The sequence below is a fragment of the Cetorhinus maximus genome, chromosome 2 (genome assembly GCF_964194155.1).
Source record: "Cetorhinus maximus chromosome 2, sCetMax3.hap1.1, whole genome shotgun sequence".
NCBI classification, from domain to species: domain Eukaryota; kingdom Metazoa; phylum Chordata; class Chondrichthyes; order Lamniformes; family Cetorhinidae; genus Cetorhinus; species Cetorhinus maximus.
In genome coordinates this window covers 8,452,921-8,466,421 of record NC_135880.1, presented here as the reverse complement: position 1 = coordinate 8,466,421, position 13,501 = coordinate 8,452,921, and the positions used below count along the sequence as shown (strand labels likewise).

The 13,501-nt window shown below is 46.6% G+C and overlaps 2 protein-coding genes across 2 annotated transcripts in view; both read left to right on the top strand.

Moving 5' to 3' along the window:
* Positions 1-13,501, top strand: part of LOC144692089 (uncharacterized) — a 981,581-nt gene that overhangs the window by 131,066 nt on the left and 837,014 nt on the right. The gene's annotated exons all lie outside the window — the stretch shown is intronic.
* tesk1b (testis associated actin remodelling kinase 1b) overlaps positions 1-13,501 on the top strand; it is a 147,409-nt gene that overhangs the window by 65,846 nt on the left and 68,062 nt on the right. Inside the window, exon 3 of the mRNA XM_078560556.1 lies at positions 12,706-12,754. Coding sequence (XP_078416682.1) covers positions 12,706-12,754 — 49 coding nt within the window. The remainder of the gene's footprint in view (positions 1-12,705; positions 12,755-13,501) is intronic.

The following is a 13,501-nucleotide window of genomic DNA, read 5'->3' as shown; positions in this document are numbered from 1 at the left end:
GCTGGCTGCTTTGACTGAGTGCCTTGCGGCTCGAGGGCCACAACTTGGATGTGCCCTGCAAGGTGCTTCTCAGCTGGGGTTGTCCAGGCTGCAATGGCGCTGCAGGTAGAGAGAGGACTAACCAATGCTCCTCTGTCCTTTTAGGAGAAGACAATATTGAGAGGTGGTGGATAGGCAGAGGACCCCCACACCTCCTCATTCTCTCTAGATACAAGCAGGAGGCCTTGGAGCTCGAGAGGTGCCATGCACCCCGATCAACTGGCAGCGGTGAGGCTGGGGTGTCAGACGAAGGTAAGAGGTGCACTGAGGTGAGAGTTTCTGATGGTGCAAACATTCTTGTGCAGTCTCATCTTTGATGGGAGCCTCCAGACTGGATTCCTCATTAATCATTGAAAGACAATGGCACCATGGTGATGACCTCCATTGTCTCACCAGGATGCCTGGCATGCACAGTTACAGTGTGATGACTTTAACTAATGACATGTCCTCCTTCTCCCTTAGATCTGCCACCAAGCAGCCAATCTCAGGACCTCTAGGAGCTACCCCTGACACCGGAGTACCACCATGCTCCAGAAGCACCTGTGTCACACCCACTCTCTGAACCAGGCACAAGCGCAGACACCAGCACCTCGGTGGACATTAGTTTGGCGGCTAGTATCTCGGTGCACATTGATGAGGGCACGTCACACTTGCTGGAGGTGCAGGCGGAGGCAGAGAGGAGGCATGGTCTCTGTTGTGGAGGAGTCTCTGGGGAGTATCAGCAATGCGTTGACCCTCATGGCCGAGCGCAATGCCTCCTCCATGGAGAGAGTGGCGACTCTCATGGAGAGGCTGCTCCAGGAACAGAATCGGGTTCCTGGGGTTGCGGTCAGACCTGCAGCCCTCACACAGGCGCTGACATCACATGGTCAGTGTCCGTGTGTGAGATGGATGAGGCACCCAACGTGAGGTTGCTGTGGACAGAGTCTGTCGTCTCTGCGGGCTCCTGTCAGGGCACTCTGGATGATGGCAGCAGCTCCTCTGTCCCTCTGCCAGTAACCGTTGGATCTGATGAGGCTGCAGCGACTGGGGAGATGCCAGCCATTGCACCGGCTGCTCCCTCCCAGGTGGGGCCATCAGAGGCTCCACTGGCCAGAGGACGATCGCCAAGATCATCAAGACCAACAACAATAGCAGAGTCAGCAGGCTGTCTCCAATCCTGGTGCCAGCGAGGGGGGAGCACCTAGATGTAGCACCCGTAAACATAAGTTTAAAGCACCTTAAGCACAAGAGGGACTGGTCACATGTGATCTTTTCTCCCTTTTTTTTCTTATTTTAATGGTGTGACCATCAACACCTAATATTGCTCTGTTAATAATCTGTCAGTGCCAACATTATTATTACATTTGCTTTTGTGTTATTGGCCTGAGTATGCTTCATTTGTTTTGTAGGTGCAGTGTACAGCAGTATGTAATACTGGATGTGGGTGGCTCGAAACTCTATTGCACAGACACTGAGTGTATCTTGGGGGCAAAGGAAAGGGTCATTTCTGAGATCCAAGATGGTGGCGGCAGCCCTGGCATGAGGTGCTAGTGCTTATTTGGCAGCCTAGCTGAAGGAGCTTTGGATCAAGGCGTCCCTGGTGTCCCTGCCTCCCTGGAGGTTACCGAGGTCTGGCTCCATGCCCTCAGTGTTCTCCTCACCGTGCTCCTCTTCTGACTCACTACTGGTTTCATCATCTGTGGCCTATGGAGCTACGTCAAGATCCTCTTCCTCCAATGGGTCCCCCCTTGCCAGTGCCAGATTGTGGAGAGCGCAACATATACCCACTATCAGTGACACCCGCTCTGGGGGGTATTGCAGTGCTCCCCCTGAATGGTCCAGGCATCGGACCACATCTTGAGAAGACCTATGGTTCTCTCTACCACCGCCCTTGTGGAGGCATGTCTCCTGTTGTACCGCTGCTCTGCCTCTGTTCTTGTCTGGCGGAGAAGCGTCATGAACCGCCTTTTCAAGGGATAGCCCTTGTCACCCAGCAGCCATCCATCCAGTTGGCCTGGAGCACTGAGGAGCCTCATCCGGAGCTGATCTCAGGCCCAATCATCTGACAGATGGAAGTCACTGTCTCCCTTGAGAGGCGGAGCCTCCTTCGGCATTGCACGTCAGACATATTGAGGAAGCTGCATTGCCGCTTGTAAACCTTGGCAGCAGGATAGTGGTGTCTCCTGCGGCCCCTTCTGCCTGGACTTCCTGCTGCCCCTGCACCCCTTGTGCCTGCACCTCTCCTCCCACAGGTCGCTTCTCTGGAAGTTGCACTGGGACACCTGGCCTCCTCTCCCTTCTGTCCCTCTCTTTCCTCCTCAGAGAGGGTGCCTCAAGCGGAGACCACAATCCCCATTACCAGGGTAAGGGAAGGCTGTCTGATACCTGGAAGGTCCAAATCCTCAGGGGGTACTAATAAGTCCTGAAATGATGTATGGAAATGCTAAGAATGAAGCCCTGAACAGAGATGAAGCTGCCAAGTACCAAGAAGCAACCAGCAGCAAACTATCTCCAAAACTCCTCACTGCTCACATTGACAATGCTTTTTATCCCGCCTGTGGATGAGGTTTTGCAAATTGTGGGCAGCTCGCCTGCCCGTTTTGCCCATGTGATGAGTGATCCTTAAATGGCATCTTAATTAATGGCGGGCGCGGCTCCGACTCCTATGCGCGCCCACAGACGAAATATCACGCAAGTGCGCGCTGATGTTGGGACGCTCGCCAGACGTCATTGTGCGTCATTTTACGCTCGTTCGGGTCTGGTGCACGCCCGCCCAACAAGCGGAAAATTCAGCCTTATATATCTAAAGAAGCTCTAACTGTCCGTTTTCATATTACTTACCAGTTTACCCTCAAAGTTTATTTTCTCCATCCTTCTTTTTGGGTGATCTTTTGTTGGTTTTTAAAACTTTCCCAGTCTGCTGGCTTCCCATTAATCTTTGCCACATTGTATGTTTTTTTGTTAACTTTGATACTATCCTTAATTTCCTTGGTTAACTATGGTTGGTTTATCCCCCCTCCTACAATCCTTCTTCCTCACTGGGATATATCTTTGTTGTGAGTCAAGACTATTTTCTTAAATGTCTGCCTTTGTTCATCAACCGTCTTTTCTGCTAAACTCCTTTCCCAGTCCGCTCCAGCCAACTCTGCCCTCATTCCATTGTAATTTCCCTTATTTAAGTTTAGCACAGTTGTTTCTGACCCAAGTTTCTCATTCCCAAACTGAATGCTAAATTTTACCATGTTATGGTCGCTGTTTCCTGGGGGATCTTTTACTCTGAAATCATTTATTGTGCGCTAAGAGCCTCAGCACTGCCGGGGTGGGGGTGGGAGTAGCGCAAGTGCTGGAGTCTGCGCATGTGCGGGGGAGTGCACACTGAAAGCTCCCTGAAGGCACAGAGCTGCCTCAGGGAGCTGACAACTTTTAAATACAAAACTAAACATTTTACAAATGATATAAACATGTCCCCACACGTGACTCAGTCACGTGAAGAGGGACATGTCAAAAATGATGGTAAAAATGTTTTACTTTTTTTTAATAACTGTTGGAAACTTCATCCCTCAAAGGCCCCCTGGCCTATTCGCCCTCATTATCTCCTGATTCATTCTCTGTCCTACAGTATAGCTACTGTTAGGGGCCCTACAGACTATTCCCACCAGTGTCTTCTTCACCTTGTTATTTCTTACCTCCACCCATGTGGATTATACATCTTCCGATCCAAGATCATTTCTTGCTATTGTACTTATTCCATCCCGTACTTTCCTTCCTGCCTGTCCTTTCGAAAAGTCACATAACCCTGAATATTTAGATCAGCTTTGATCTCCTTGTAACCTATGTAATGGATATAAGATCATACCCATTAATCTCTATTTGTGCCGTTAATTTAATTGCATTTAAATAAAGAGCCATAGATTTTGCCTTTTTACCATTTTTCCCCCCTTCGGCCCTATTTGTTGCTGTTTTTTATGTTTGTACACTCTGTCCCTTCCTGTCACACTCTGGGTATCATTACCTAAATAGCTGCCCTGCAATGCTGCCATATCCTTTTGCTTTGTAAGCCTACGTATCCCCTCTCCAGAATCCTCCCCCCTCTATTTAGTTTAAAGCCCTCGCTACAGCCCCAGCTCTACAGCCCTAGTTATTCGATTTGATTCCAATTCACTTTAGCTAGCTTGGCTTTCATGCTCTCATAATTGCCCTTATTTAAGTTTAAAAACATAGTCTCAGACCCACTCCTAGATGAGGAGTACTGTGGTTTTATTTATTGTGTAATGTACCTTTAAGAATAATACTTGTTAGGAAAGATCACATGATCTATAGTAACCAATAGGAGAGTAGCACAGGCTACCTCTAGCAGTCAGTGTAGAGATAGAGTTGGAGCTGGAAGTACACGTGTAGTTGCTGCTGAGTATGTTGTAAATAAACTTAATGTTTCCACCCAAGAAGTGTCTGCAGATCAACTCACCAATAGTACTACTCATTCACCCTTACGGCAAGGATAAAATGGGATTGAACAGAAAAAATGAAGTTAAAAAGAAATCGGCACTGTACCTCACCCAGTGCTTGTAAGTAGCAAGCTCCGTTAGAATTGAAGAAGTAATTCCCTCTCAAAATGCCACAGTTTGGGAGAATTGATCTTTTTGAAACAGCCACAGACAATTGGTTTCATTACATGGAATACCTCACCTTTTTTCAAGTGAATGAAATTACGGAGAAGAGAAGAGGTGAGCGATCCTCTTGAGTACTTGTGGGAGCAAAACCTACAAACGTCTTCAAAGTTTATCGCACCCAGCGCCCTTAGATTCGAAAAATTTCAATGAATTGGTGGACCTCGAATTTTCAACGAAAGCCGTCAGTCATGATGCAGAGGTTCAGCTTTAATTCGCGAAATAGAGCCCTGACTGAGACAATTGCATGCTATGTGGCAAATTTGAAACAGCTGACAGAACTTTGTGAGTTTGGCATGACTCTAAACGACATCCTCAGAGATTGTTTAGTGCGTGATGTGAATGAGGACTCTCTTTAGAAAAGATTATTGTCCGAACTGAATTTGGATTTCAAGAAGGTGCTGGAGATAGCACTGGCCATGGAAAGCGCAGTAAGAGATTCAAAAGCAATACAGGGTGTGCAGAATATGGGGCTGTCCTCCACATTGGGTGGGAAACCCCAGCTGATAAGGATGCAAAAATGCAAGACTCTGCTGAGAAGTGGGAAACAGTCCCCGCTAGCCGAAGAATAATGAAAAATAACTTAGCAGCGAAATCAAAGAATAACTATAATAGAGTTGGAAACAAGCAGTCTTTCAGCGATTGGCAGTTTAAAAAAAATCGAATGCTACTGTTGTCACAGAATTGGACATATGATGAGGCAGTGCAAGGAAAGATTCAAGCAGGCTTGTAAACAATAGAAGAAACCCAATGAAATCTACAATGTAGAAGAGCCTGAAACAACAAATTCAGACATTTACTCGTTGTTTAATCTGAAAGTTGGAAAGACAGAACCAATATTTGTCACAATGAAAGTAAGTGACAAACCTGTTAGAATGGAAGTGGACACGGGAGCTCCCACTACAGTAATTGGGGAACAGACCTTCAGACATTTGAATAATGGTGAACATCAATTAAGTTTAGAAGAAACAGCTGCCAAACTCAAAATATACATGGGTGAAGACATTCAGGTAAAAGGCATAAGCAGAGTAGCTGTCTATTATGGAAGCCAATTGGCAAAGCTACCAGTGTTGATATTGAGAGGCAGAGGACCAAGCCTTCTAGGGTGAAATTGGCTAAGGGAAATCAACATTGATTGGCCACTGAGATTCCAAAAGGAAGCTGGAAGCGTTCCTGTTTTGAAAAAGGAGTGTGTAAGGACTCAGCAAACTGAAGGAATTCAGGCTGTCTTAAGCCAAAACCTAGAAGAACAGCAGAAGGAACACGAAGAGACCCTGCTTGATGACAGAGTTTGAGACAAGATGAGCAACTTTCACAGGGAAAAAGAAAACTTGTTGAAAGACCTTCACACACTACAAGCTTCCCTCAAATCAGAGTTTGTTGTTTTTTATTCATTCATGGGATGTGGGCTTCACAGGTTTGGCCAGCATTTATTGCCCATCCCTAGTTGCCCTTGAGAAGGTGGTGGTGAGCTGCCACCTTGAACTGCTGCAGACTGCAGCACCCGAAGTGCTGTTAGGAAGGGAGTTCCAGGATTTTGAACCAGCGACAGTGAAGGAACGGCGATATATTTCAAAGTCAGGATGGTGATAGACTTGGAGGGGAACCTCCAGGTGATGGTGTTCCATCTATCCGATGCCCTTGTCCTTCTAGATGATAGTGGTTGTGGGTTTGGAAGGTGCTGTCTCAGGAGCCTTGGTGAATTCCTGCAGTGCATCTTGTAGATAGTACACACTGCTGCTACTGTGCGTCGGTCGTGGAGGGAGTGAATGTTTGTGGATGTGGTGCCAATCAAGCGGGCTGCTTCGTCCTGGATGGTGTCCAGCTTCTTCAGAGTTGTGGGAACTGCACTCATCCAGGCAAGTGGGGAGTATTCCATCACACTCCTGACTTGTGCCTTGTAGATGGTGGACAAGCTTTGGGGAGACAGGAGATGCGTTACTCGCCGGATGATTCCTAGCCTCTGACCTAGCGACAGTATTTATATGGCTATTCCAGTTTAGTTTCTGATCAATGGTAACCCCCAGGATGTTGATAGTGGGGAATTCAGTGAGGGTAATGCCACTGAACATCAAGGGGTGATGGTTAGATTCTCTCTTGTTGGAGACGGTCATTGCCTGACACATATGTGGCGCGAATGTTACTTGCCACTTGTCAACCCAAGCTTGGATATTGTCCAGGTCTTGCTGCATTTGGACATGGACTGCTTCAATAACTGAGGAGACACGAATGATGCTGAACATTGTGCAATCATTAGCGGACATCCCCACTTCTGACCTTATGATGGAAGGAAAGTCATTGATGAAGCAGCTGAAGATGGTTCGGCCTAGGACACTACTCTGAGGAACTCCTGCAGTGATGTCCTGGAGCTGAGATGACTGACCTCCAACAACCACAACCATCTTCCTTTGTGCTGGATATGACTCCAACCAGTGGAGAGCTTTCTCCCTGATTCTCATTGACTCCAGTTTTGCTAGGGCTCCTTGATGCCACACTCGGTCTAATGCTACCTTGATGTCAAGGGCAGTCACCTCACCTCGGGGGTTCAGCTCTTTTGTCCATGTTTGAACCAAGGCTGTAATGAGGTCAGGAGCTGAGTGGCCCTGGCGGAACCCAAACTGTGAGTCAGTGAGAAGGTTATTGCTAAGCAAGTGCTGCTTGATAGCACTGTTGATGACCCCTTCCATTACTTTACTGATGATTGAGAGTAGACCGATGGGGCGGTAATTGGCTGGGTTGGATTTGTCCTGCTTTTTGTGTACAGTACATACCTGGGCAATATTCCATATAGCCGGGTAGATGCCAGTATTGTAGCTGTATTGGAACAGCTTGGCTAGGGGCGTACTAAGTTCTGGAGCACAAGTGTTCAGTACTATTGCTGGAATATTGTCAGGGCCCATAGCCTTCGCAGTACCCAGTGCCTTCAGCCGTTTCTTGATATCACGTGGAGTGAATTGAATTGGCTGAAGACTGGCATCTGTGATGGTGGGGACCTCCGGAGGAGGCTGAGATGGATCATTCACTCAGCACTTGTGGCTGAAGATTTTTGTGAATGCTTCAGCCTTATCTTCTGCACTGCTGTGCTGGGCTCCCCCATCATTGAGGTTGGGGATATTTGTGGTGCCTCCTTCTCCAGTGAGTTGTTTAATTGTCCACCGCCATTCACGACTGGATGTGGCAGGACTGCAGAGCTTAGATCTGATCCGTTGGTTTTGGAATCACTTAGCTGTCTATCACTTGCTCCTTATGCTGTTTGGCACGCAAGTAGTCCTGTGTTATAGCTTCACCAGGTTGACACCTCATTTTTAGGTATGCCTGGTGCTGCTCCTGGCATGCCCTCCTGCACTCATTCATTGAACCTGGGTTGATTCCCCTGGCTTGATGGTAATGGTAGAGTGGGGGATATGCCAGGCCATGAGGTTACAGATTGTGTTCGAGTACAATTCTGCTGCTGCTAATGGCCCACAGCACCTCATGGATGCCCAGTCTTGAGTTGCTAGACCTGTTCGAAATCTATCCCATTTAGCACGGTGGTAGTGCCACACAGCACGATGGAGGGTATCCTCAATGTGAAGGCGGGACTTCGTCTCCACAATGACTGCGCAGTGGTCACTCCTACCGATACTGTCATGGACAGATGCATTTGCGGCAGGCAGGTTGGTGAGGATGAGGACAAGTATGTTTTTCCCTCTTGTTGGTTCCCTCACCACCTGCTGCAGACCCAGTTTAGCAGTTATGTCCTTTAGGACTCGGCCACCTCAGTCAGTAGTGGTGCTACCGAGCCACTCTTGGTGATGGACATTGAAGTCCCCCACCCAGAGTGCATTCTTCACCCTCACCACCCTCAGTGCTTCCTCCAAGTGATGTTCAACATGGAGGAGCACTGATTCATCAGCTGAGGGAGGGCGGTACGTGGTAAACAACAGGACGTTTCCTTGCCCGTGCTTGACCTGATGCCATGAGACTTCATGGGGTCCGGAGTCGATGTTGAGGACTCCCAGGGCAACTCCCTCCCAACTGTATACCACTGTGCTGCCACCCCTGCTGGCTCTGGCCTGCCGGTGGGACAGGACATACCCAGGGATGGTGATGGTGGGACATTATCTGTAAGATATGATTCCATGAGGATGACTATGTCAGGCTGTTGTTTGATTAGTCTGTGAGACAGCTCTCCCAATTTTGGCACTAGCCCCCAGATGTTAGTAAGGAGGACTTTGCAGGGTCGACAGGGCTGCGATTGCTATTGTAGTTTCCGGTGCCTAGGTTGATCCGTCTGATTTCGTTCCTTTCTTGTGACTTTGTAGTGGTTTGTTACAACTGATTGGCTTGCTAGGCCATTTAAAAGTCAACCACATTGCCAGATGACCTTCCCTAAAGGGGAACCAGATGGGTTTTTACAACAATCAACAATGGTCATTATTAGACTTTTAATTCCAGATTTTTATTGAATTCAAACCTCACTACCTGCTATGACAGGATTCGAACCCAGGTCCCCAGAGCATTACCCTGGGTCACTGGATTACTAGTCTAGCGACAATACCGCTTTGCTATCACCTTCCCCCTCTGGAAAAGTATGAAGAAAAACAGAGAGAATTTAGCATTTCTCTGAACAAACTGAGGAATGAGTTGGCAGAGAAGACATAACAATGTTCAATTTGCCAGGAGGCAGCAAACAAATACTAAAAAGATACAGAAGAGCTGAAGAATCAGCTAAATGAAGCCAAAGTGACCTTGGAAGCAAAAGTCGCAGAATTTTCCAAGAAGCAGACAGATAATGAAATTTTCGGAGACTCAGCCACTGAGCTCAGACGAGTCGAGCTTGCATCTGACAGAAGTCTGGCCAATAGTAAAGTCAAAATAAGGCCAAGATTAAAGTCTGTGCTATAAAGAAGGCATCACTTAGAAAGAAGACACAGAAATACTAATAGGGCTTTAATTCTGGCAACTTTCTTACATGGGCCTGGCAATCAAATCGCAAACGCCGATGCGCTTATTAATTTGCCTTTACAAGAAAATGATGAGCATGTCCCAGTTCCACAGGAACTTGTTTTACTGTTAAATTTCTTAGATTCCTTGCCAGTATGTACTTGACAGATCAGACAGTGAACAAGTTGGGATCCAGTCCTATCTCAAGCGCTACAGGGTTGGTCACAGGAGCCCGTATCTGATGAAATGAAACCATACTTCAACAGAAGACATGAAATAACCAGCCAGGGTGGCATCTTATTGTGGGGAGCATGAGTTCCTCCAAAGGGAAGGGAGTCACTTTTAATTGAACTACACAGTACCCATCCAGGAATTTCCTGAATGAAGACCATAGCACGCAGCTATTTATCTGGCCTGGGATGGATGGTGAAATAGAGAGTTTAGTAAAGCACCATGTGTAATGTCAGCAATTGCAAAAGCTGTCAGTGACAGCTTCATTATCAATGCAGATCCATGGGTGCATGGGTGTGGCCAGGTAGACCCTGGGTGCGGTTACACATTGACTACGTTGCACCTTTCCTGGGAACAATGTTTCTGCTCATTGTCGATGCCCATTCAAAATGGTTGGACGTATGTGAGGTGAAGTCACCAACGTCGGCTGCTACAATTGAGAAACTACATCAAAGTTTTGCCATTCACGGTCTACCACAAGTAGTCGTTTTTGATAACGGCATGGTATTTACAAGTGCTGAGTTTCAACGGTTTATCAGTCTCAACGGTATCAGTCATGTAAAAATTGCACCGTTCCACCTCCCTCAAATGGACTGGCTGAAAGGGCATTCAAGGCAGACATGAAAAAGCTACTGGTGGCTCCTTGGCAACCAAGCTAGTACGCTTTCTTTTTCATCACAGGACTTCCCCTCACACAACAACAGGTGTCACACCTGCCAAGTTATTGTTGAAACATCGTCTCAGGATGAGATTGAGCTGAATAATGTTGAATTTAGAGGGGAAGGTGGAAAGGAGTCAGGGAAGCCAGAAAACTAGACATGACTGGTATAGTCATGAGAGGAACTTTATCATGGGAAAGCCACTATATGTGAAGAACTTCAGGGAAGGACCAAAGTGGTTACCGGGTGAAATAAGCACGGTGACTGGACCTCTATCTTACCATGTGGAGATGGAAGGCCAGAGACATGTGGACCATTTACGGAAGAGAGACAAATCACCAAGATTTGGTTCCACCAGTGATCATGACCGGGTAAGCGTTTCCTATTGAGGATTGTCAACCCAGGACAGCATGTCTGATCCTGTAAGAGCTGAGGATGTAGAACTGCAAGTGTCCACTGAAGCACCTGATGTTCAGGCAACTCCGGAAAAGGAGGCTGCTGACAAAGAATTTGAAATTGTGGAGCTGCGACATTCCACATATACCAGGAAACCAGCTGAATGACTGAACTTGTAAATTCCTTATACAGTGTAAATATTATGTTGTCTTGAACAATATGTACTTGTAAATATAACATGTATAGCCGAATTAAAGGGGGAGGAATGTGGTAATTATGGTTTTATTTAGTGCGTAATGTACCTTTAAGAATAATACTTGTTAGGAAAGATCACATGATCTGTAGTAATCAATAGGAGAGTAGCACAGGCTACCTCTAGCAGTCGGTGTAGAGATAGAGTTGGAGTTGAAAGCACACGTGTAGTTGCTGCTGAGTATATTGTAAATAAACTTAATGTTTCCACCCAAGAAGTGTCTGCAGATCAACTCTATCATTAATAGTAGCAACTCGGCCATCCTTACAACAAGTACATTGAATATTTTCGGGATAGTTTCTTGGAGCCTGTTCTGGAGCCAACCAGAGAGCAGGCTATACTAGTAATTGGAGTAATTAATGATTTCATTGTGAAGGCGCCCTAGGTAGCAGTGATCATAATATGATTGAATATTACATTCAGTTTGAGCAGAGAGGAGTGGGTCTGAGACTCGGGCGTGAGTTCCTGCCATTCCGAGAGGTGGGGTGAACGCCGCCAAAACTGCCCGCCCAACATATTTTCTACATCTACCCTATCAAATCCTTTCATAATCTTATAGACCTGCAACAGATCACCCCCTCAGTCTTCGCTTTTCCAGAGAAAAGAGCCCCAGCCTGTTAAATTTTCCTGATAGTTATAATTGCTCAGTTCTAGCATCCATAGAACCACAGAACACTACAGCACAGAAAACAGGCCATTCGGCCCTTCTAGTCTGTGCCGAAATATTATTCCGCTAGTCCCATTTACCTGCACCTAGTCCATAACCCTCCAGACCTCTCCCATCCATGTATCTATCTAATTTATTCTTAAAACTTAAGAGTGAGCCCGCATTTACCGCGTCAGATGGTAGCTCGTTCCACACTCCCACCACTCCCTGAGTGAAGAAGTTCCCCCTAATGTTCCCCCTAAACCTTTCCCCTTTCACCCTAAAGCCATGTCCTCTCGTGTTTATTTCTCCTAGTCTAAGTGGAAAGAGCCTACTCGCATTTACTCTGTCTATACCCCTCACAATTTTGTAAACAATCCTTCTATATTGTTTTCACTTTCTCCAGTGTTTTTAATATTCCTTTTACAATATGGAGACCAGAACTGTTCACAATATCTTCCAAATGTGTCCTAATCAAGGTTCTATACACGTGAATACAAATCTCTGTTTTTGAAATCTGTCCCTTTAGAAATGAACCACAAGTGCATTTTTTTATGTTTAAGAACATCCTGTTCTTATTTCAGATTTTTCATTGACAGAGAGAGCATTTTGTTTGGGATCAATTTATCAATCCCCTTCAGAGCTTGAAACATGTCAAAGTTGTGCTGTTCTCACATGAGGTTATGAACCTCTTGTCCATGGCATTGTCTGGCCAACCATTAATGGACAGTAGAGGTCATGGGCTGTGTTTGAGGCAGAGGATGAATTCAAAACTAATCTGCCAACATTTCAGTTAGCAAGTGGCCTATCTGTAGATTCAGTGGCAAGAATGCAATGGCTGACACATCTTGAGGACACTTTTGCTTTGTTGTGACATAGCTAATTGGTGTGTGATTCTCTCTGCAGATTTATGGGTGTCTGTGTTCATGAAGGCCAGTTACATGCTCTGACTGAGGTAAGTGTCATTGCTATTGGTACAAGGCTTTGAGTAGCAGGTGGATCATGTCCTCTCATAGGATCACATGAACAATCAACCCTTCCAGCCTGTTACATAGAATGGGAGTAGTTCATTTAGTTAGTTACACCATTCTATTAGATATTGGTTGATCTGTACATCAACATTTACCTGCCTTGGATACAAATACCCCTCCCTTGCCAACCCCCCTCTCCCCACCTCCAGTCTCTCCTTCCCCTTTCCCTCCCTCATCCTCTTTCCCTCTCTCCCACTCCTCTCTCTCCCCCTCCCCACTCTCTCCTTATCCTTTCTCTCCCTCCCACTCTCTTTTCCCTCTCCCTTTCTCCCTAATCACTCTCTTCCACATCTCTCCATTCACCCTCTCTCTTCCCCTTCCCTCTTTCTTCTCCCTCTCTGACTTCCCCTCTCTCTCCCTTCTCCTTTTCTCTTTTTCCCTTTCCCCCTCTCCTCTTCCCACCCCCCTCTCCTCTCATGTCCCCCTCTTCCTTTTCTGCACGCCTCTCTCCTCTCCCTTCTCCAGTCCCCCTATCTCTGCCGCTCTCTTTACATTCCACTCTCTCCTCCCGCAGCCCCCCCATTTCTCCACCCTACTTCTCTCCTTTCCCTGAGATGAGGGCTTGTCAGCTTGTCATTCTCAGCATGTGGATAAGTCACCTCAGAAATATCTCACTAATTTCTTCACTGACTGAGTGTAGTGAGGCTGTCAAATCACATTCAAGATTAAAC